Consider the following 20,139-nt stretch of genomic DNA (forward strand, 5'->3'; position numbering starts at 1 on the left):
AGCGTGAACGTCCCGAATCTCATCTTATCTTTCTTGATCTCGCACAAGGGGGCTTTGGTTGGCATTTATATGACAGGACTCAGTCCACAACTATATACCGTAAAAATGCAAGATGCAATGCGTAGGATGCTATCAAAGGAATGTTCGTTTGTGCTGCAATAATTTACTAGCGAATATAGGAAGATAGAAAGCGAGTATGAAATTAAACGAATCATGTAGGAATGCCACCGCCAAGTTGACTCCGCTAATAGGAGAAGTAAGCATCACAATGAAGGGGAGTGAAGGTGAGGACGAACCAGCTGTTGGATGGCATTGCGCTCCGTCGGTGGTAGGGCATTTATTTGTTCTTGAGTCATGCTGAGGACTTGCAATAACATGTTCTACGCAACGAGCACAGTTAGTAATCAATCACAAATCCCTGCGCGCTATCTTACTTTCTGGGCTTCGTCCATATCTGGTAGTGCAGGGACCTGAGGCGCACGAGCGGGGGGCGTTGCCGACGGGGCGGGCGGAGGCGGGCGATAGTACGGTGAGATCTGCGGCGCTGGTTGTTGCAGCGGTGGCTGGTGCGCAAACATTGCTGATGGCGGAGGCACTGGCATTGGAGGTGGGGGAGGGTATCTGGGTGTCGAGGCTGGAGGCATTTGCGGCGCGGCGTAAGGTTGGTGTTGCGGGGGAAAGTTTGGGAGATGGGGAGGCGGGGGCATGTGTGGTACGTGGGGAGGAACGGCTGGTGCTGAGGGTGCCTGTGGTGGCGGAGGTGCAGCCGATCCAGATGTGGTTGCACTCAACATGCGCTGCGGTGCTTCGGTGAGCGTAGAAATTGCTACCAAAAGTGCGTATACTAACCTGTAATATTGCTGGGTCGACGATGTTGTTTAGTACTAATGCCTGGAATAACGCATATGCCAATTGGGGGTGAGCAACGAGTAACGCCCTAGCTTGGTCGGGGTGATTAATAACGAACGCCTAACCAGACGTCAACGAAATGCAACAATGAGCGATCGGGCACCGACCTTCATCTGGGCAAGCACTTCAACAAGCGAATTTGGAGCCATGTTTGCGAGTACGTTGCTAATAACGTCAAGAGAAGTCTGCCCGGGGGGCACGGCCACTCCTGTGGGTAAACCTGATAAAAATGCATTCGGGTCTCTGCGGTTTCTATCATCCCCTCGTCGATCGTCAGACCGCCACCTATTTTCAGACGGTCCAGGCATCCCCCCATCGACTATTTCGCCACGCACGGTCGTCTTGCCTTCAAGGAACGGATCCGAGTCGGCCAAGTCGATCCGTAGTGGTCTTCCCCCAACGTCTGTGTTGTTAAGATTGCGTACTGCAGACATCGCGGTCTCGTGATCTTCATAGTATTGTAAGGGTATATCGTGAATAGTGTGAAGCGGGCGGGTGTCGGCAAGTATTCGGTGGTGGCGACGATCAGCGTTGTTCATTCCATATCATTTCCATGGCATTCGCAGGGTGCAAGTAAAGCATTTGTGATTCGGGTGGGATTGCGAACAATTTGAAGCGCACGGTTGACGAGCGCAGCGGCGATTGAGGTTGTTCAGTTTATATCATTTGCAATAACATCCGCGTGTCGCAATATGATATGATTCACGACGTTGATTCAAGCACGCATTGGTGTTTATGGTTCGTGTGATGCGAGGGGATTGAGGGAGAATGCATAATCAAGTCAGCCCACTGCGTACGCCACATATATGACAATGAACTCTGTACCAGCAAATTCACAGAATCCGTAGCCTTTTGGCTTTCCGGTGTCTCGGTCGAAAACCAGTCTACAAGTCACCCAGACGAAACGGAGAATAAGTTGCCAATTGCATTACACGCTGCCTGGGAACAGACACAATACCTAAATCCAACCACTTGTCCCACCGACTTGAAGACGTCGATAAGTTGTTCCTGGATGTCCCAGTCAGTCCCGTAGAAACAAATATCCTGGTACGGATTGTAAATGATCGGAACATGCCTCTGCCATGTTATAGGGCACATTGCCCACTACGAAACCAAAGTCAGTCGCTGTTCCGGTAGCGGTGATAGCTGTACGAACCGAATACGACTTTGCTCATCGCGTCGGGCTTTGGTCAGAGAGCGAAAGGAGGCGAGCAGTGGCCGAGCGGTGCGCTCGGAGCGTGTTCAACGTTCAACGTGACGATCGTTTGTTTGTTTGGTCGGGGTTCGGCGCACGCCGAGCGATCGCGTGAAGACTTGAAAGCGCTGAAGTCCAGCGAGGAGCCGATATTCTTTTCAAAGCTTAAGGAAACTTGAAGTCGTCTGGTATTCAAAGGTTCGACATGGAATGGGATTCAGGGCTCAATATATGAACGTCTAGAATATATACTGAATTACTGGCCTGCAGTTTACTGGTCTGCAGCTATTTCCACTCTCCAAACTTTGATGACACCAGCACGGTCTCCGCTAACGATACCCCCTTTGAAGGGCGAGTCTATGCATGCAAGCGCGGTGATAACATCTTGATGAGCCTTCAACAGATTTTGTTGGTTCTGCGTGATCAACGATATTCGCTGGGCGGGCCGATTGTTGTGACCGCTTGCCGGGACGGGCCATGTCTCAACGTATGATGCTACTGGGCCAGTTGGAACAGAACTGAGATGGAGCGGCATTGAGTTCATAGACATTTAGGGGAGAGGTGACCCATACCTGTAGGATGGTTTGTCTGCGTCATTCTCCGATTCCAGACCGCTCAGGACGAAAGTGCGATCCAGCTTGCTCAAGTCCCACAACCGTATCTTCCTATCCTCCGACCCACTGATGATGAATCCCCGCCCAACCGCTCGTGGAGACGTTCGGACATCTGTCGGTCCGGCGGTCATATCCGACCTATGTGAGTACCCACCGAAGTCAACGCCAGTGATGAGAGCGCGTACGTCCGGCGCAGGTGTGAATAATAACTCATCGCGCTGTAGCGAAGATCTTGGCTTGGTTCCCGAGGTATCATTTCCCATCTGACGAGATTTCACAAGAGCTGCGATGGCTGCAGCCGGACTGGTCTCGGCGTCCGCCCCGTTGACGTCGCTTGGCTCCGGCAGGTCTTCAGCTGCTCCCGACGTACTCCGGGTCAAAAAGCTTTCCACAAGTGCAGATTTCTCTATGTCCCAGACCTCTAGGAGAGTAGTTGCGCTCTTGTCACTGTTACGCCGGGACGCCTCCATGGCGACAATGATCCATTTCCCCCGGCCCTTTGTCGGGTGCACGACGCATTGGTGAACACGCACTGACCGACCATTGCTTGAGACCCCTACGTGCCAGCTTTTCACTAGCAACCCAAACCGTTTATCCCAGAGGGTGAGTACCCCGGTTGAAGTGCCTGCGATGATCCATGATCGCTTGCGATCTATACACAAACAAGTGATCGGCCCGTAATGGCGTGGGTTAGCCATCGTTTGCAATATTTTCATCGTAAAAAGGTCTAAGATGGCAATTGTCGAATGAGTTGTCGCGTAAACTAGGTTCGATGTTGTTTCTAAGGCAAGCATCAATAATAGCGCAAGCTTGAAGGATCTCGGCCCACGTACCGGTATTATACTGATGCATGCAAGTAATATATTCGCCGACATTGTCAACTCTGTGCTCCCGAACAACCTGGAGTTTGTTGTATTTTGGCAACGCACCCGTCTGGGTGATATCGACACGGACAATATGCAGACTACCGTCATCGGCAGCGCTCGCAAAACAGTGGAACCCTTCCAGGATGCAAACGGACTTGACTCGGGCATGATGCTGCCCATAGGTATGCCGTGGCTTGCTTGTGACGTTACGCTCCAGTCGCGCGGTGTCCCATACTTTCACTGTCTTATCATCAGAAGCGGACACGAAAAACATGTGGTCGGGGGAGACAGCGAATCCAGTCACAGCATCGGAATGAGAAGTCAGATTGGCGATGAGCGCGGCGTCAAGCCGACGCGAGGAGCCTTCTCGGAGGGGGTAACCATGTCGGACTGCATTTCGCCTTCGTACTGGACCCTCGTGAACTCTGGGACCGAAGTCTTGTTGATAATCTGACTGATTGTCTAAGAACAGATTTTCCAGCAAATTGCTTATTCCTGGTTCTAGAATCTCTACACCCAGATGCTTAGAAATTTGGAAACTGCGCCTATCATTCGCATACGCACCAGGATTGCCTGTGGGAAGCAAAGGAGGGAGTCGGGGCTGAGTCCCCCGAGAGGTGCCGGCGACCGACAACGGAGATGTCCTCCCAGAAGGCACAGGCGACCCGTCCGGGAATAACTTTGAATGTGCCTCAAGAACGCCCGATACATTCGTCTTGAAGGAACCAACGGCCGGCGCCGCTTTCTGACCATCGGTTCCACCTATTTGCATGCGACTAATGGGATGGAAAGGCGCTGACGTTGATGTCGAAACGACCGATTCGGTAGGACTGCCTGGCCGGTCGGTGAGCGATGGAGAAGAGGGCGGGAGGGATCCTTGGGGCATATTCGTCACGGTCGGAGGAGAAGTCGAAGAACGCGACTCGCGGTTGAGGTGGGGTACGTTGAGCGAGGAAGCGGATCCATTGATAGTGGCAAGTCTGCGCCGCAGGTCCTCGAAAGGGGCACCGGATGGACTGTCAATAGTGCGACTAGTGAGACGAGGACTGAGAATTGGCGTCCTAGAAGTAGAGGAGAATTCGTAGGTAGGCTTCCTTGACCGGGGAGTGGGCGAGCGCAAAATGCGAGCGCCGGAGTTGTCTGAGCGGGCTTTGAGAAATACAGTGCGCGGAACCACACCCAGCTTTTGCAGTTCGACGTTGCTAATGGTTTTCAACCCCTTGTCTGATTCAGGTTCAAATATCAGTCTCGAAGAGAAGCTGTTTGACCGACAATGAGGTCGGCTCCAATCGGCAAATTACGAGGAGGCGCACCTAGATATCGCGTTCGCGAGCTTGAGGATGTAATCCCTCATTGCAAGTAATTTCGCTTCATCTGCCGAAGTCATGCCCATGTTCTGGAGTTTCTTCAACTGTGCATCGTCGCTGCGAGTAGTATCAGTGCTGATCTATGGGATGAACGGTATAGACAAGCTTACTCATCAGACCTACTTCTGGGTGTTGAGGTTCCGGTCCTCCTCGTGGCGATCATACTCTCTCTTGGTGATTCAGTTCTTGTGGGCACACGACGGTTTCCTCGCCAAAAGCTGCTCTTATCAGCTTTCATGGCCCATTGCACTGAGGCATCGAAAAGTTGCCTTGGGAGCTATATCAAAGAATTCGTCAGTAAAGCATCATCGGACAGAGGCTCGACCTTGGCCTACAGGAGGTTTCATGGCCGTCAGTAGACTTGATTCATCAATGACGACTACGTCGGATTTAAGGAAGTATCGTAGTGATGGGTACAGTATGCACCAAACATCGCTTCGCGGAAGGTGCTTCGCTGCCGAAGACATAAATGCGGCAGCACCTAGTTTATTGTTATAGTCAACTTCACGCGGAAAAGGTTTTTGGTTTCTTACCTTGTCGTATCCATATATTAGGATGATACAAGAAACCGAGAGTGGCGCTCATAAGTTCCCAGATCCTCATTTTCTGGAAAAGCCCAAGTTCACATAGACTAGTGAGGGCGGCGAGAACTTTGGCGACTACTGACTCTTCCACATCTAGAGCAGGTGAGCTTGCTGAATACAAAATACCTGAGATGAACCCTACCTGAGAGCGCTTGTATCATCAGAGGCAGTATGTACTCCTCTAAGCTCCTCCCTCCAGCGCAGGCAGCTACGTCCACGATACTATCAAAGAAGGCATACCGCAAAAGCCAGTCCCGACCATTCAGGTACGTGATCATATGGCTCAAGAGGACATCGTTCGTTTTCTGGCGTCCTAAAAAGATGCAGAGGGGAGAGATGTTATGTAGTACCGCTCGTTTAACCACGCTGGAAGGGTCCATTAGTAGCGCAGAGAGATGCTCTTGTATGGTTGCCTGTAAATCTTGCATGCTTGCGTCATACGAGAGCTGCTGGGACATCAGTATATAATTGACAGCACAACACATACGTTACAGACCTCGGAATTAGCGTGGTCATATTCTTGAGCTTCGGCGGACAGCTTGAAAGTCCCATGGGCTCTAAGGGCTTGCCCCATTTCAAGATACCGAACAGCTGTATCCGCCAATTGCACTATGCATTGCGCATATGTACATCGGACAGACACTTCAGGATCTTGGACTAGATGCCTAATGTTCGGAATGATGTACTCCGGAAATATGGCGGCATTCGATGGCGTAATGACGGCAACGAGCATGAGCTATCAGAACGGTTAGATGCTGTTGAGCGTATCCACATGGAACCCTACTCACCACTTGTATCAAGGTTCTAAGCGCCGCGGACCTGACGGGGGGAGACTCATCGTGTAGGATGTCCACGATATAGGGAACCATCCGATCTAGCTTTGCTTCGTCGGTAAGATGGGGTGATAGGGCCATGAGTATGTCCAGAGCGTGTAACTTGGAGCTAGGAAGGTAGCAATTCCGGTAGTGGGCGGTGACGATGGCTAGGATAATCAACGCAGGGCCGTCTACATCCCAATGTCAAGCAGGACACGCAACTCATAACCTTTCCAAGCTTACCTTCTGTCGCAGCATAGCGGCCGGTAGATGGGGACGGTTGCAACTTTGATGGGTGATTGGGAATACACAGTTCGACAGGTAAGATGTCCTATCGTTCATTGAGTATGATGCACGGGCGTAGTGAAGAGGTACGGACCTGGAATGGCTTATACGGCATAGCAGACGATCCATACTCTACTTTGACGTCCATGATAGTCTCATCTACATTCTCGACCATAATGTAGGGTTCAATGCTTTCGTAGTCGGCCCATATTCGTTCTATTCGTCTATCCGAATCGTTGGGAAGGGCAGCATGCGACGATGAATTAGCAGTCGGTGGGTCCGCCGTGGTGCCAGCTCGATTGAAGGAGGTATTGGAGGATATAGATGACGGTGGGGCGTTTGGGTTCGGCGTGCCTACGACGGAAGGAGGAACGGTTTGGACTGGGGGAAGCTCATTGATGGAGGAGACATAGTTATGAAGGAAGGAGTAAAAGCATTCTGGAAAAACTGTCCCCCTCGAATTGTGAAGCAAGGTGTCAAAGGTCGGGCGAGCAGACGGATCGAGGTTAATCATTTGCTTGATGATGTCCTACTGTCCAGCGGACACTAAGTTCTGGGAAGCGGTCGTAGCTCGAGATACTCACTCGAACACCCTCTTCTTCAATATTCGATAGATGAGGATCGACATTGTATTCGCCTTCTCTGTACTTGAACAACTGGCTCAAAGTAAATAGAGCGGCGCCTTCCAGGAATAACTCAGCTATAACGCAACCCGCGCTGAAGCAATCCATGGCTTCTGTTACCTTTCCATCCCGCTTGCCTTCACTGTCATCGATGGCTAACCGAGACTTCTTCGCGCTGATCTCTGGGTTGTCTGCAGCCGTGTAGAACCTCTCGGGCGCGATATAGCATGTGCGTCGGCCAGAAGTATCAAAGAAAAAGGAGAAATCGGAGGGGTCATCCAGGGGGAGGTATGTTGGTTTGTACGACGCGAAGTCAGTGAGGTAAACCCAGTTCCAGGACGTGACGAGAATATTCTCTGACTTGATGTCACCATGCGAGGTCTTGCGATTCCGCGCATCTCGAAGTGCGGTAAGGAGTTGGAACGCTATCCATTTCTTCTCAACAGAAGTCAAGAAGGGGCGAGTACTGTGTATTCCTCTCAAGTTGAAGCGCACAAGTTGATAATATGACCACGCACCTTATTCTATCATATAGATTACTAGCAATCCACTGTCGAATAATATAGCCCGCTCTATCATTTTCAGCAAAGACTTGGTAGTTGTACACGTTGGGAATTTCTGCAAGGGCCTCTCTTTCCACTGCATCGCGGTCAGTCAATAAGATCATCCATTGCGCAGACCAGGCGTACCTTTCAACCGACGCGTATAGTTCCTCAGGCTAATCCCAGGATCTGGCTTGATGAATATCTTCACCACAAGAGGCCCGTTTCGATGCCGGCATTTCACTGTCTTCAAGAATCTCGGTGCCCCAAGGCTGCAGAACGGAGATTGATTAGGAGCCCTCAGACGCTGGTGCATTCCGTACCTCTTGTCGTATATTATATCTCCTCCAAGTTCTGCAACGAAAGAGTCCAGCGCTCCTGCGGTGCGTGTGAGATTGGTACCGGAGTGTACGTTCCCCATCGCTTGAGGAAGGTGTTCAAGAGAAACAGTAGGCGTAGTCCATTCAAGCCACTGGTTACTTGGGAAGGTCACGAACCCGATCTTGCCTAAAGTGGCTCTTTCTCCTGTTGTCCCCTATATTGTCCCCTTTCCTGCCCATAGCCAGTTGGCGCTCCAATGGGCATATTTGAACGAGACACTGCGGAGATTACTTAGACAATCCCAATCATGTATATTTTCACTTTGAAATGTTTGCAACCTCGTACAACAAGCATTATGGATAAGGAGGGCATACTAATTCTAGCAAATGAAGCTAATTCAAGATCGAAGTCCAAGCAGAAGAGTAAGTGTCCGTTCCATCACTAAAGAAAGCTACATAGTCTATAACAAACAACAGAAAACTGTTCCGAAGAAAAGATCACCAGTCCCAGCAAAATAAAGTCCCATCGAACCCAAAGAAGTTAAAAGAAAGCAACGCAGAAAGCTAGCAAATGAAGAAGTGCAGCGTGAAGATGCGGGGTATATAAGCGAGAAGCAGACGATGCAGCTACGCCACCGGGTTGAGGGTCCGCTGTGGCCGCGCTCTGACTATTGGCGAGGGTGGGCGAGTTTTGAGCATCACTAGCTAGCGTAGCGCTTTGGGTAACAATGATAGTGCTGGTGCTAGTGCTTGTAGGCGCGTTTGCCGCCGCGGCCGTTGCTGTATATGTTCGGATGTAGGGGATCTCAAAGTACGCATTATCGTAGCGCGGACTACCCGGCCCTACAACATTGTCGTTGTACTAATCAATCAATCAGTCTTTATTTACTTCGAGCGATGGAAGAGAAACGTACACAGATGCCATCGCCGCAGGTAGATTTGTAGATATTCGGAACACCGGCCCTGTGCGGAATTGAATTGGGTAGAAAAGGATTGAAGCTGAATTGCACTCACCAGACACCGCATAGCGCGATATTAAGGACGAGTCGTTGTGCAGTAAAGAATTTCGGGATGTCGCATGAGTTGGACGGATATGCCGCTGTAGGCAGTCCCCAGTCCGCGAGAGTCATGTTAGTCTTACTGGCCGACCGGATGCTAGCGGGAATGGCGGAACGCTAATGCGAAGAGTTTATGAATCGCCGCATGCGAAAGGGCTATTGTACAACATACCGGCCAGTACCAAACACTGAAATGAACTTAGCATGCTATCAAGGCACTTATAGGAACGCATAACGTACTAGACCCCAGAGGTATCAAACTGCGTCGCAAACACGCCGCCGCCGTTGTCCGCGAATGCCTGCCCATAACTATTTGGCTTGGATTCGGCGGTCACGCATCCTGCGCCGATAGAGCAATCTTTACCGAGCGTTTGTCCTATTTGTTCCCCCGGCGCGTCAAATTTTGTGCAGCCACGGACGGTATGGAGAGCAATCTGATTCCGGGAGAGACGGTTTATCCCTTCTATCTGTCCTCACGGTGAGCAATAATGGAGATACATGCGAAGGGGACAAAACCAACTATATCAATTTCACCTCCGAACGGCCAGTTGTCGCCTTTTGACCAGAATGCAGGCCATACCTTTGGGATGAGTGGTATCAGTAAGCTTCGTCGTATAGAACGATGATAAACAAACCGAGCATCCAAAGGGAATGTGAACTGCATCGATAATCCATAGACTCCCCACATCGTACAGATCTTTGGACTCCACTCTGATCGAGTTTCGCTTCTCATTGAGGGCGACGTTAGTGAAGTTATCAACTCTGATGACTGCATTCCCCGCATCATTGACGAAGGCAAGCTTCTGCGAAGCAGCCGCGCTTCGATCCAAGTAAAATGAATCACCACTGGTAAGGTTATCGGCTGCACAATGTCAATGAACAATTTGAACCAGGAAGTAAGCCAAGACAGACAGCAAGCACGTACCATTGCCAAAGAAGTTCCATGCGTCGAAAAAGCCTGACCCTGAGTAATCTCGCATTAACGAATACTGCGCCAGACATTGGATGGGCAGCAGCGCGAGCACTGCGAGGGGGCTCTTCATGATTGTTGTTCGAATAGAAGTTTATCGGCGTTCATGAGGCCATGATAGGCCGTGTGGTACCACAAGGACGTGGCATCCGGAATCTCTCTTTGCCAGGATCCAGAACATCCCGATTTAACAAAGTGCGTATAAACCCCGTCCAGTGATTTCTATCATGATGTCGCGCGCTTGAGTGGGGAAAGAGGATGCATTGTCCCGAGCAATCAACTCAGGATGTTATTGGTCGTATACCAGGGCCGCAGGGCCGGTTTGATTGCTTGCGACCACATCAAGTATTTGGTGCCCACGCTTGCCACGTGCTGCCCTCGGGACAATGCTCGGCACGGAAGTTGGAACATCTCACTGCAAACACTACGTCTCTACCATTATGGCCAACGATACAGCCCATCCGGAACTGCATGCTTTACGCCAGACTTTGAAGGATATTTGCAGCCTTGTGTCAGAGTTCCGACCAATGACTCCCCGCCCACCAATCATCGATACTTCACTGGACTTTGAGCCAACGGAGGAGAGCCATTGGCTTCAGCCTGAGCAGATCCCCGGTATAAGGAAGCTGAGAGACGCCATTCAGATGGATCTGGAGGCATTAGAGAAAGTAAGACAAGGATCCCCCGAGTCATCGTCGTCTCATCTCACCGTGCTCGCAACTCCAGTAGTTCCTCCAGAGCCCAGAGAGCAAGCATCTACCTGCATTGTCTACCAATGCCCCGTATCTTATATCGGTTTGGAACGAACTGCTGTGCGCACCTACCCCGGTCACGGCTGTGATGAAGACATTTCAGCCTACCGCCTCAGGAGGATCGAATCGCAAGCCTGGTGTACGCCAGAAGCAGAACCCAGTAAAAGTGGACGTAGTAGCCGATAATGGGCGGAGATGGATTCGCGTCAATACGTTAGATTTTTTCATCCGTTCACCCGTTCGTAATATCCTGATTGCTTTCGCAGTATCAAGAATTCACGTCTACTTGCTGAATTCCGTGAAATCGACTCGTATGTAACGAGCTCAGAGGACGAATCCGACGACGATGCCGCTAAACCAAGTCTAGCTCAGAACGAACTCGATAATTCCGTTCTTAGGATGGGTCGTTCCCTGCTGGACGCTGCAAAAGCCAATCCCCTTGGTGGATCAAATACCTTGCCACGTATAACCATGCGCTTGACGCGATTGGCTTTGTCGCCAACCGCAGACACGGACCCTCGAATAGCACAAACTGTACGACTACTCGAAGCAATGGACATCGAAGTGGAGTTCGGGGAACAAACTGATGTCAAGTTGCCTCGACCCCGGCCCGAAGACCCCATCTCCTTCAAACCGACTCCGTTTATCAACCTCGATCTGTCAATTTTGATCGCCCTTGTGTCCGACCTGACGCACTCGCATCTGCCATCGAATGTTGACGAAGCGGACGAAAGGTTTATACCTACGCAAAGCTATCGCGAATGGAAACAAGAGCGAAAGAAATTCTTGCAGACCAAAGGACAGAACGGCGATGACCCCACAGGAAGTAGTTCAGGAGAGTCCAAGCACTCTCGCGCGCTAGCGAACCAGCTCGTCCAAGAAATGTATAAAGGCCTTTTTCAGGAGATGCATGAACAGCTATTAAACCCACCTCGCCCACGGGGTGATCTACAATTCTGGACCACCCCAGAAGCCCGTGATCGGTGCATTCGAATAATATCGAAAATCGGCGGAGTCAACGAGAAGAGGCGCGCGCATGCTTTATTCCCTTCGTCTAACTTCACTTCCACCGATGTTTCATCTCTTGATACTGCAGAAAAGTTGTTCTGGCAAGACTCGCGCTACCCTCCTTCATTCATTCCCGTCATCCCTATCCACATCTTCCCTGCGGCCGTCCCCTCCAAGTCCGACGCCAACACTTTTGTGTCGACATCTATCCCGAGAGAACTACCTCCATTCTTCAAGATACTCAGCCAAACCTGCCGCCACATTCTGTCACATGAGACGATGCCCCATCCTCGCGCCGTTCCTGAGTATTTGGGCATGGAAGAGATTCAACGCGCCGCAGTCACGAAAGCCAACCCCAAGCTGACCGCGCATACGGTTGAAAGCTTGCTATGGGGTGCTGAGTTGGGCTGGACGACTCTTACGGCGAATAAATCAAGTGTGAAAGCCATTATACGCGAAATGAAGACTGCAATAGCTGCCGATGTGTTACGGCCCGAAGATTACAACGCTGTGGAAGTGAAGGAGGATAAAGTGGCCTTGGATGGTCCCGCGGGTAGTGAAAGTGATAAGGCCGCTATATGGGTATCTAGCAGCGAAGACATAGCAGGGGATCGCAATGCCAGGGGCACTGGTAAGGAGGTTCAGGAGGTTCAGGGGAACGGCTTGGCGGCCCTTTGGGTGGTCGACCCGAGAAGTCTTGCCGAAGGTATGCGCTCGGATTATTCAGTGCCTTCCCACTCCTCGTAGTATATCGACTTGAATACCACAAATCCAAGGGTGTCTTACCTTGCAGTGAGACTTGTGATGGGTCTAAGGGCGTGGGACTGTTGATATGTCGACGGTAATCTGGACCATGTTGAACGTCTTCTGGCACCGTCTCACTTCGCTATGACCGTCGCCAAGCTTCCAGATGAGCTATGGGTGAACATCATCGGGTGGGTTCCTGACGATGTTGTTCGCCAGCTTCTGGGAGTCAACCGCTTGTTCAGTCGACGCGCCTTGAGAGCGAAATATAGATCGATTACGGTCAACTCCCATGCAACCCGACGTGCCTGTGATCGCCTGCAGCATATCCGGTGGGTAATCGATTGACGCTTGGTGGAAGGAGGTTTAGGCTCATAGATTGCCTTGTAGGGACTCCGGCTATGCTCAATATGTTCGATGCTTGGACATCGATCTGACCTTTTTGTCAAGGGAAGAGCCATATGTCTTGCCGTGGATGGCCCCCAAAACGTCGAGCCCAGTGCATGCATCAGTGGCCGTCACGCGCGACATTCGCAAGCTTCTTTTGTATATAGTCGAAAACGCCGAAGACTTGACGGATTGCTGCTTCCGCTGGCAAAGTGGTCTGGAATTCCACCATCAAGCCGATTTCCTGCAAGCGCTTTGGCCGCTTCTTCGCGATTCAATGCGCAATCTCAGTCTTCTGATGACCCCCGTGTACTTTGACACGCTGGTTCAGAACGCTCGGAATTTGCGCGCACTACAGCACTTAAGACTAGACTTTCGGTTTCCTCCTTCGTCGTGGGTCTTGGCAGAGGGAGGCATCGATAACTTTCCCCAATTCATGGACAGCGTCAAAGACCACATTCGTTCCTTGGATCTCTCGTGGTTAGAGTATCCATACAGCGCGGCGTCAATGTCAAAAGGAACACCTGCGTTACGTGAGTGACCCTATACAGTTTACTCTAGGGTGCTTACGCGCATTGCTTATTCCAAAGCTCATCTTGAACATCTGGAGGAACTAGCGCTTCAAGTCGCCGAACCTTCATCTTTGGAAATCCCCCAGGTCGCGCGATTCCTCGAGTGCCACAGTGGCCAGATAACCGAACTTGATTACGAAGTTCGTACTACGGACCACCTGACCAACCTATTCGCACACACATCCTTTGTGGCGTTGACGGAACTTTCATTGCGAACGGTGGATTTCTTACCGCAAATAGTCAACCTCCTCAGAACCACGTTCTTTCCTTTGGATAGGCTCGAAAAGCTCGCAATTTCAGGCTACTTCATGCCGGCTGATGAAGTCTTGATTGCATCTGCTGCGTTCACCCTAAATCCCTTGTCTTATTCCAATTCGCTACTTCGGTCGCTTCACCTCCATGTTAACACCATAACACCTCCGTTCCTCGATACGCTATCAACCCGTTATCCGTCCTTGAAGCTATTGTCCTTGCACTGTGTGCTAGGCGAGTCAAATATCCCACAAGTCGTTAGTACCGCCTCGCTGTATAACTGCCCATGATTTGAAACGCACTCACTAGGCTATTCCCGCGCTTGCGTGTTCCAATGGCTGGAAAGTCGACATGTCTAAGAGAAAATATCTCGAATGGAAGGTCGAACAACTCGTCATTGGTTATGCTAGACTACCGGACTTGGCCCCAGAATTTGACGAAGAAGCCACAAAGATCGTTGCGCAAAGTATACCCAGCGTCCATGTGTTTGCTTCCTCGCTCTATTCTCAACACCCTTCGTGGTTTCGCTATGACCCTGTTTGATTTCAAAACGCTATTGACTGTTCTATCCAGGATCCACTCAAATCGCAGGTAGCCTTACTACGTAGGGCTTGTGCTGTTGGTACGTTTCCTACCATTACAATTCCACTTGCTCCGTTGAACGAACCGCTACCAATGTACCAATATACTGCTTCATATCGTGCCGCTCGGCTCCGGCTTAAGCTCAGTGTCAAGTCATAGACTAGCTGGTAGTGTCTGCTTTGTCATTGCCTTGCCACGCTGACGTTTCGCCGGAACGGTCAACACTAGATATTGTTTGGGAACATGAATCAAAATTAACAAACAGGGGGATATTCGTCTTTTCCAACCGCTTTCCCCTTCTCTGCTCGCTTCGAGACTCATCTTCGACTAAAACTGCAGGCTAAATATCTGTATCCTCCACGCACCTCCGCACGTCGTGTGGTAATTCCCAGCACACGGCGTCCCACATTCAGTAACAGTCGCGGCACTCGGCGGCGGTACACCACCGACAAACCCAGTCCCACAATGACACTCGTTCCCATTTTCCACTCCCGCAAATGGCATGAAGAGCGAGAGACAGAGGTCCATGCATTGGAACGGAGTGGTTGCCGGCGAATTCGTGGTTATGACATTCTCGAGAACACGAGAAGGGTTGTCAATGCCACAGGGAACTACGTTGTGCCAGGGGTTCGTACTTCCCAAGAAGGCTGGCTGGGGTACTGGGGGAGGGGTTTCAACATCACAATCTGTCGCTGTCCCGCAGCCTTTGGGGATACGGTCGAATGCGATAAGCGTGAGTAGAGCTTCCTGGTTCGTACACTACTTACCCAATGAAGTGCAGCATGTCGCCACGAACGGAGGTGAGCTGACGCAGCAGTCGTTAGTCCAGCATTCAGGCTTCGATCTGAACGAGCCTCACCATCCGGCGGTGCTACTGAATTGTTCAAGGTTGTCTCCTATTAGAGTGCTTTGTGACGGTGCGTTGACCGCACAGGGTGGTTGAGACCAGAAAAACGAGTTGTCGGAGAATGGTCTACTGAATTGCACGCAGACAGCCACTGGCCTCTTGGGATCGGTACAAGGTGGGACTGCCTCGGTTAAAGAGACAGCGGTCATTAGAATACCGAGAGCCACCGTAAGGTATGCCATCGACTTATGATGAGTGGAATTGAGGCTTGACTCAACCTTCTCGCCACGACTTCAGATCTTATACTTCTGCTATGATGGCCTGGAGAAGGCCGTTGGTGTCTACGCCTGCAGACCATGGAACAGCGCATCGGGACGCCCTGGAAGATTGTTTTTTGCCCATGACCTGTCAGCCTGGTGGTCGTGTCAAGGATGAGAATAGTCCTCGCAGCATTGCAGAGTCAAGTATTTTTGGTTTGTATTGTCAAAACGGATCAAAGACTGACGCGGACACCTTGACAATCGCGTAAAGTAGTATGCTGTTGTTCCTAGTGTTTAAGTGAGACCGTTTATAGCGCTCACTAACATCCACAAGGCCCGCACGGAGCAACAAAGCCTAGAATGACATGGGTCCGTCGTGCCTAGTACCGCCCGTCAACCTCCCGTATGACTCACCTTCTTTGCTGACAGATTGCTGTTCTGCGGCGAGTTTCTATGAATAGTGTGGCGTGTCTGAGTATCTGTTTTCTGACGCGAGGGGAAGGTTGAACGTCTAATAATAGCTTCTGCCTCGGCTGACGAGGTGCTAACGATGGGATGAAGGAGGTGCGACCCTGCGTCAATCTCCGAAGGACCTCGAGCCCCCACTATTTATTGACTGAGAGGTTCATCCATAAGACTATGAGAGAAAAAGGAGTACGAACCAACCTCGGAGTCCCCCCGGCAATGATAAGCCGATGGACAAGTGTAGTTGTATAAAAAACAATGGCAAGACAGTGTCCCTCCAGTGGTGGCAGTCTATAAACCAAGCTTCTTCTTCCCCAGTGTGGGGCCAGGGCTGAGATCGTTCTAAAATTTACTACGAGGTACACGGGGATGATTGCTACGCTGGCCGGGGATTTCATGCTGATTTTTACCATGCTCGCCTCTGTCCCGAAGTTGAAGTGAGAGTGTTCAAACGTTCAGGCCTCAGATATAGCACAACATAGGTGACAGCGTCCAAAGTATTCCCTTGAGCAAAGGTCCGACGCGGTCACTGGCTGGCGCCTATTTCCCCTGTTCTTTCTGCTCTGCGTTCAACAGAGTTTCGAATTTTGTGAAGCTGAAGCTGCCGGATATCCAGTTTTTCAAGCTGAATACATGGCTGCTAACGTATGAAAAGGACACGCTATCGTGACATAGGTTCTACGTTCGGAAGAGTCACGGCCCGTGGAAGCTCGATCGCGAGTTCTCCGTTGATTGCCCCATGCTGCTGAATTGTACTGTTGGTGAGCATCCTAGAGTCACCGTCTCATGTTTTCTTTGGTCCTGTAGTGTGCTCGAGTCTCGGCATGGTTTGAAGGCTGCATGCCGCTGCCAAGAGGTTCTTTGGTCATCAGAATCGTGTGGGACAGTTGACTTGCCAGACGCGTATGCGTACGCAGAACGGCACTCAAAAACTGAACCATTGCGCCATGTGCATCACTACATAATTTCAGGTTCGTGACCTCCGATCCGGACTACCATTTGTAGATTCTGACACAATGGTTCTTAGAAGTAACCCTAGGGTACCTTCACGGTTGTGTTGTTAACGCTGAAAATCATGCATTGTCCTTGTGTGACGACGTCCCAGTCTGCAGTATACAGCGATGCAAATCCCCATTTGCTTCCTCATTAGCAATAGTGCAAGCTAGGCCGACCGTACACGCAAGCCAGCCGATGCCCAAGGCTTCTGGTCTCTTCACACGCTTACACACGCCATCGAACGAAATAGTCTATGCCAGCGCCTGGCTGGGCGGTATAAAAGCGAAAAAGCTGCAGAAATTTAGGCAGCTGCAAACTTTATAACAATGCTTTACCTCCAAGGAACTTTCTTGCAACTTCTAGCTCTTATTTCATGCCTCTCTTTCTCCCGAGCAAGGCTTCTGCCAACAAGCAAAGATTTACGCGACAAATACGACTTCATTGTGGTCGGAGGTGAGCCCGGAGCCTTGAGATTGTTCACATAAACCAATGCCAATCGTGCGTAGGCGGGACTGGCGGAAATGTCGTCGCTAACCGACTCTCAGAAGACCCAAGTGTCTCGGTCTTAGTTATCGAAGCAGGCGGATCGTACGTGCCCTCTTTGTTATGCTCGTAGACATGCTAACATTTGGTATCAGGAACGATGTCCTCGAATCGCAGGTACCATTTCTGTGGACGAGGTTGATTGGCTCCACGCATGATTGGAATTACACTTCCGCACCCCAGACCACCCTGGGTGGCAGGAGCATATCGCTTCCAAGAGGTCGTATCCTCGGCGGGTCCTCATCAATCAGTAAGTGATTTCTAGTGGGTTAAGGAGGTGGACTCACAAATCAAATAGACGGCATGCTCTACTCTCGAGGAACATCTGACGACTACGACAGTATAGCTGAATTAGTAGGCGATCCGCTTTGGTCTTGGGATCGTCTTCAACCATATATCAAAAAGGTATTAGTTGCTAAATCATTTGTGGACCTACCATGATTGATATTTTCTCTTTCTAGAACGAGCTGTGGTCCCCTCCTTCAAGCAACCGGCCTACGGAGGGCGAGTTTGATCCTTCGGTACACGGGCGCCATGGCCTAGTAGCAATTTCACTCCCAAGTATTCTTCAGCCTATCGACGACAGGGTTCTTCAAACAACAAGAGAGAACAGCGAATTTCCTTTCAATTTAGATGTCAATTCGGGTCACCACTTGGGCATTGGTAAGACGTTGAACACATGCTTGACGTTAGTTCCATCTGATTCCCATTGTCTAGGTTGGCTGCAATCCACAGTCACGTCTGCTGGCAAACGAGCTAGCTCTGCTACTTCGTACCTTAGTCCCGGTGTCATCAACAGATCAAACCTCGATGTATTGCTCGACGCCCAAGTTACGCGTCTACTGGTGTCCAATGCCACCGATGACATCACATTTAATACCGTTGAATTTGTCGCTGGTACAGGTGAGTGCACGTGGAGCATCCCCGCATATTTTAATCAGCTTACGATGGTACTAGGCTTTCCCCAGTCCGTCAAGGCCACTCGAGAAATCGTTCTTTCCGCTGGCTCGATCGGTACTCCAAATATTCTTCTTCACTCTGGCATCGGTGATCCTACTTACCTCGCTCGCGTCGGGATCAAATCCACCCATAACCTTCCGTCCGTGGGACAGAACTTGACTGACCATATCATTGCGGTGTTGCCATGGTTTGCCAATTCTACGGAAACATTCGAGACGGTAGGGCGTAATACGTCGCTTCAGGCGATACTTCTCGAGCAATGGAAGGCGAATGGTACAGGGTTATTCTCGGGTAGCGGAATCGATCATTTGGGCTACGTGCGACTCGCGGACAACGCAAGTATCTTCAACAGCGTCCCCGACCCTGCAGGGTCTAACACCGGACACATAGAAATAACCATCACAGTGGGTCCCTCCCTATCGTAGGCGTGATGGTATACTGAAATGACCAGAATGGCAATATCTTTGCAGAACCCACGCCTGATAACTTAATTCTCTCTGAAGTCATGGTTACCAAGACTTTGGCTCGTAGGTCCAGTAGACTATCAAAGTATGATGTGCTCTGAACCTCCGCTGTTAGGCGGCTCTGTCACCCTGAATTCTTCAAACCCCCTCGATGATCCAATTATTGACCCGTCGTATTTGGCACACGAGTTCGATCGCTTCGCCCTACGTGAAGCTGTACGGTCCGGTCAACGATTCATAGCTTCACCGGCTTGGGAAGGATATGTCCTCGATCGAGTTGGGGACTTTGCTATGATAGATATCCAGGATGACGACCAGCTGGATGAATACCTCCGCAAAACCGGTAGCCCTGGCCTACATTTCGTTGGGACTGCATCTATGTCGCCGAAGGGTGCCACTTGGGGTGTCACGGATCCCGACTTGAAGGTCAAAGGGTTGAGGGGGTTGCGTGTCGTCGATGCATCCGTTATTGTGAGTTTCCACTTTACGCTCCGGTGTGAAACTTAATTTGCGCCTATACAGCCGTTGATCCCCGCGGCGCACACCCAAGTGCCAGTTTACATATTTGCTGAACGCGCGGCGGCTTTTATCAAGGAGGACTGGAAGCTTGTATAATCGACGGGAGGCATATTCATTTATTTGACGGTCTATCTATGTCTCGTATATTGATCCTACCTTCATTTGACTTTGTAGCGAACTGCCAGACTAACAGTCCCTCTTGCAACGTCGTTGACTCTGTATTGTATTAAGCTACCCTTTGTGCTGGCACGCAGTGAATTCGTCGACCCCCATTTGATATCTTGCGGGCTTCGAGCGGTTCTCTCTTCCGGGGGCAGTGTATATGTCACGGTCCAAACGTTCAAGCGCTGGGGTTCAAGTTGAGTGAAGGAAGCGGCATGCTTCTGAACACGATGATAAGCTCGAGTTAAGTGACCCATTCTATCTGTGGCATTGGCAACTAACTTCCAAGTCCCTCATAGCCGTCTTGGTTATGATCAACCGTGTTCGACCAGGCGTTTTCGTTGGTATCGTGTCCTATTTGCTTGCAAACGTTCACCGGTGATGGCCCGCCTTGTTCTCCGCCGCAGTCATTATAGATAGCAAGTGTCAGTTCATGACAGTGTCGATCAGAGCTGTGGCGTCGTAGCAGGTCGTAGCG

General features: G+C 50.6%; 6 protein-coding genes across 6 annotated transcripts; 3 read left to right on the top strand and 3 right to left on the bottom strand.

Annotated features, from left to right (window-relative positions):
* Nucleotides 1-211: 211 nt before the first annotated feature.
* On the bottom strand, nucleotides 212-1,343 carry PC9H_000378 (uncharacterized protein; the record flags this gene model as incomplete). The annotated part of the gene is made up of 5 exons (XM_036770036.1): nucleotides 212-244; nucleotides 297-380; nucleotides 435-797; nucleotides 850-969; nucleotides 1,017-1,343. 5 exons carry the CDS (start codon nucleotides 1,341-1,343, stop codon nucleotides 212-214), a joined length of 927 nt encoding a protein of 308 aa, XP_036635881.1.
* A 1,032-nt stretch (nucleotides 1,344-2,375) lies between these two features.
* VPS15 (Serine/threonine-protein kinase) lies at nucleotides 2,376-8,221 on the bottom strand (the record flags this gene model as incomplete). The annotated part of the gene is made up of 17 exons (XM_036770037.1): nucleotides 2,376-2,622; nucleotides 2,677-3,499; nucleotides 3,552-4,094; nucleotides 4,149-4,843; nucleotides 4,898-5,008; nucleotides 5,062-5,228; nucleotides 5,287-5,432; nucleotides 5,485-5,628; nucleotides 5,678-5,981; nucleotides 6,032-6,271; nucleotides 6,324-6,541; nucleotides 6,594-6,681; nucleotides 6,730-7,164; nucleotides 7,220-7,724; nucleotides 7,777-7,897; nucleotides 7,948-8,072; nucleotides 8,124-8,221. The coding sequence occupies 17 exons, from the start codon at nucleotides 8,219-8,221 to the stop codon at nucleotides 2,376-2,378; spliced, it is 5,010 nt and encodes a 1,669-aa protein (XP_036635882.1).
* A 440-nt stretch (nucleotides 8,222-8,661) lies between these two features.
* On the bottom strand, nucleotides 8,662-10,221 carry PC9H_000380 (uncharacterized protein; the record flags this gene model as incomplete). Its single annotated transcript, XM_036770038.1, has 8 exons — nucleotides 8,662-8,982; nucleotides 9,035-9,083; nucleotides 9,135-9,295; nucleotides 9,351-9,366; nucleotides 9,419-9,645; nucleotides 9,699-9,758; nucleotides 9,814-10,040; nucleotides 10,104-10,221. 8 exons carry the CDS (start codon nucleotides 10,219-10,221, stop codon nucleotides 8,662-8,664), a joined length of 1,179 nt encoding a protein of 392 aa, XP_036635883.1.
* A 367-nt stretch (nucleotides 10,222-10,588) lies between these two features.
* PC9H_000381 (uncharacterized protein) lies at nucleotides 10,589-12,655 on the top strand (the record flags this gene model as incomplete). Its single annotated transcript, XM_036770039.1, has 3 exons — nucleotides 10,589-10,816; nucleotides 10,878-11,113; nucleotides 11,167-12,655. 3 exons carry the CDS (start codon nucleotides 10,589-10,591, stop codon nucleotides 12,653-12,655), a joined length of 1,953 nt encoding a protein of 650 aa, XP_036635884.1.
* A 141-nt stretch (nucleotides 12,656-12,796) lies between these two features.
* On the top strand, nucleotides 12,797-14,406 carry PC9H_000382 (uncharacterized protein; the record flags this gene model as incomplete). The annotated part of the gene is made up of 4 exons (XM_036770040.1): nucleotides 12,797-12,984; nucleotides 13,043-13,572; nucleotides 13,630-14,120; nucleotides 14,173-14,406. 4 exons carry the CDS (start codon nucleotides 12,797-12,799, stop codon nucleotides 14,404-14,406), a joined length of 1,443 nt encoding a protein of 480 aa, XP_036635885.1.
* A 2,933-nt stretch (nucleotides 14,407-17,339) lies between these two features.
* On the top strand, nucleotides 17,340-19,595 carry PC9H_000383 (uncharacterized protein; the record flags this gene model as incomplete). The annotated part of the gene is made up of 10 exons (XM_036770041.1): nucleotides 17,340-17,466; nucleotides 17,520-17,601; nucleotides 17,652-17,806; nucleotides 17,855-17,961; nucleotides 18,018-18,219; nucleotides 18,274-18,459; nucleotides 18,514-18,920; nucleotides 18,968-19,043; nucleotides 19,096-19,451; nucleotides 19,503-19,595. 10 exons carry the CDS (start codon nucleotides 17,340-17,342, stop codon nucleotides 19,593-19,595), a joined length of 1,791 nt encoding a protein of 596 aa, XP_036635886.1.
* Nucleotides 19,596-20,139: the final 544 nt, after the last annotated feature.

The sequence above is a fragment of the Pleurotus ostreatus genome, assembly GCF_014466165.1.
Source record: "Pleurotus ostreatus strain PC9 chromosome Unknown scaffold_1, whole genome shotgun sequence".
Lineage (NCBI taxonomy): Eukaryota > Fungi > Basidiomycota > Agaricomycetes > Agaricales > Pleurotaceae > Pleurotus > Pleurotus ostreatus.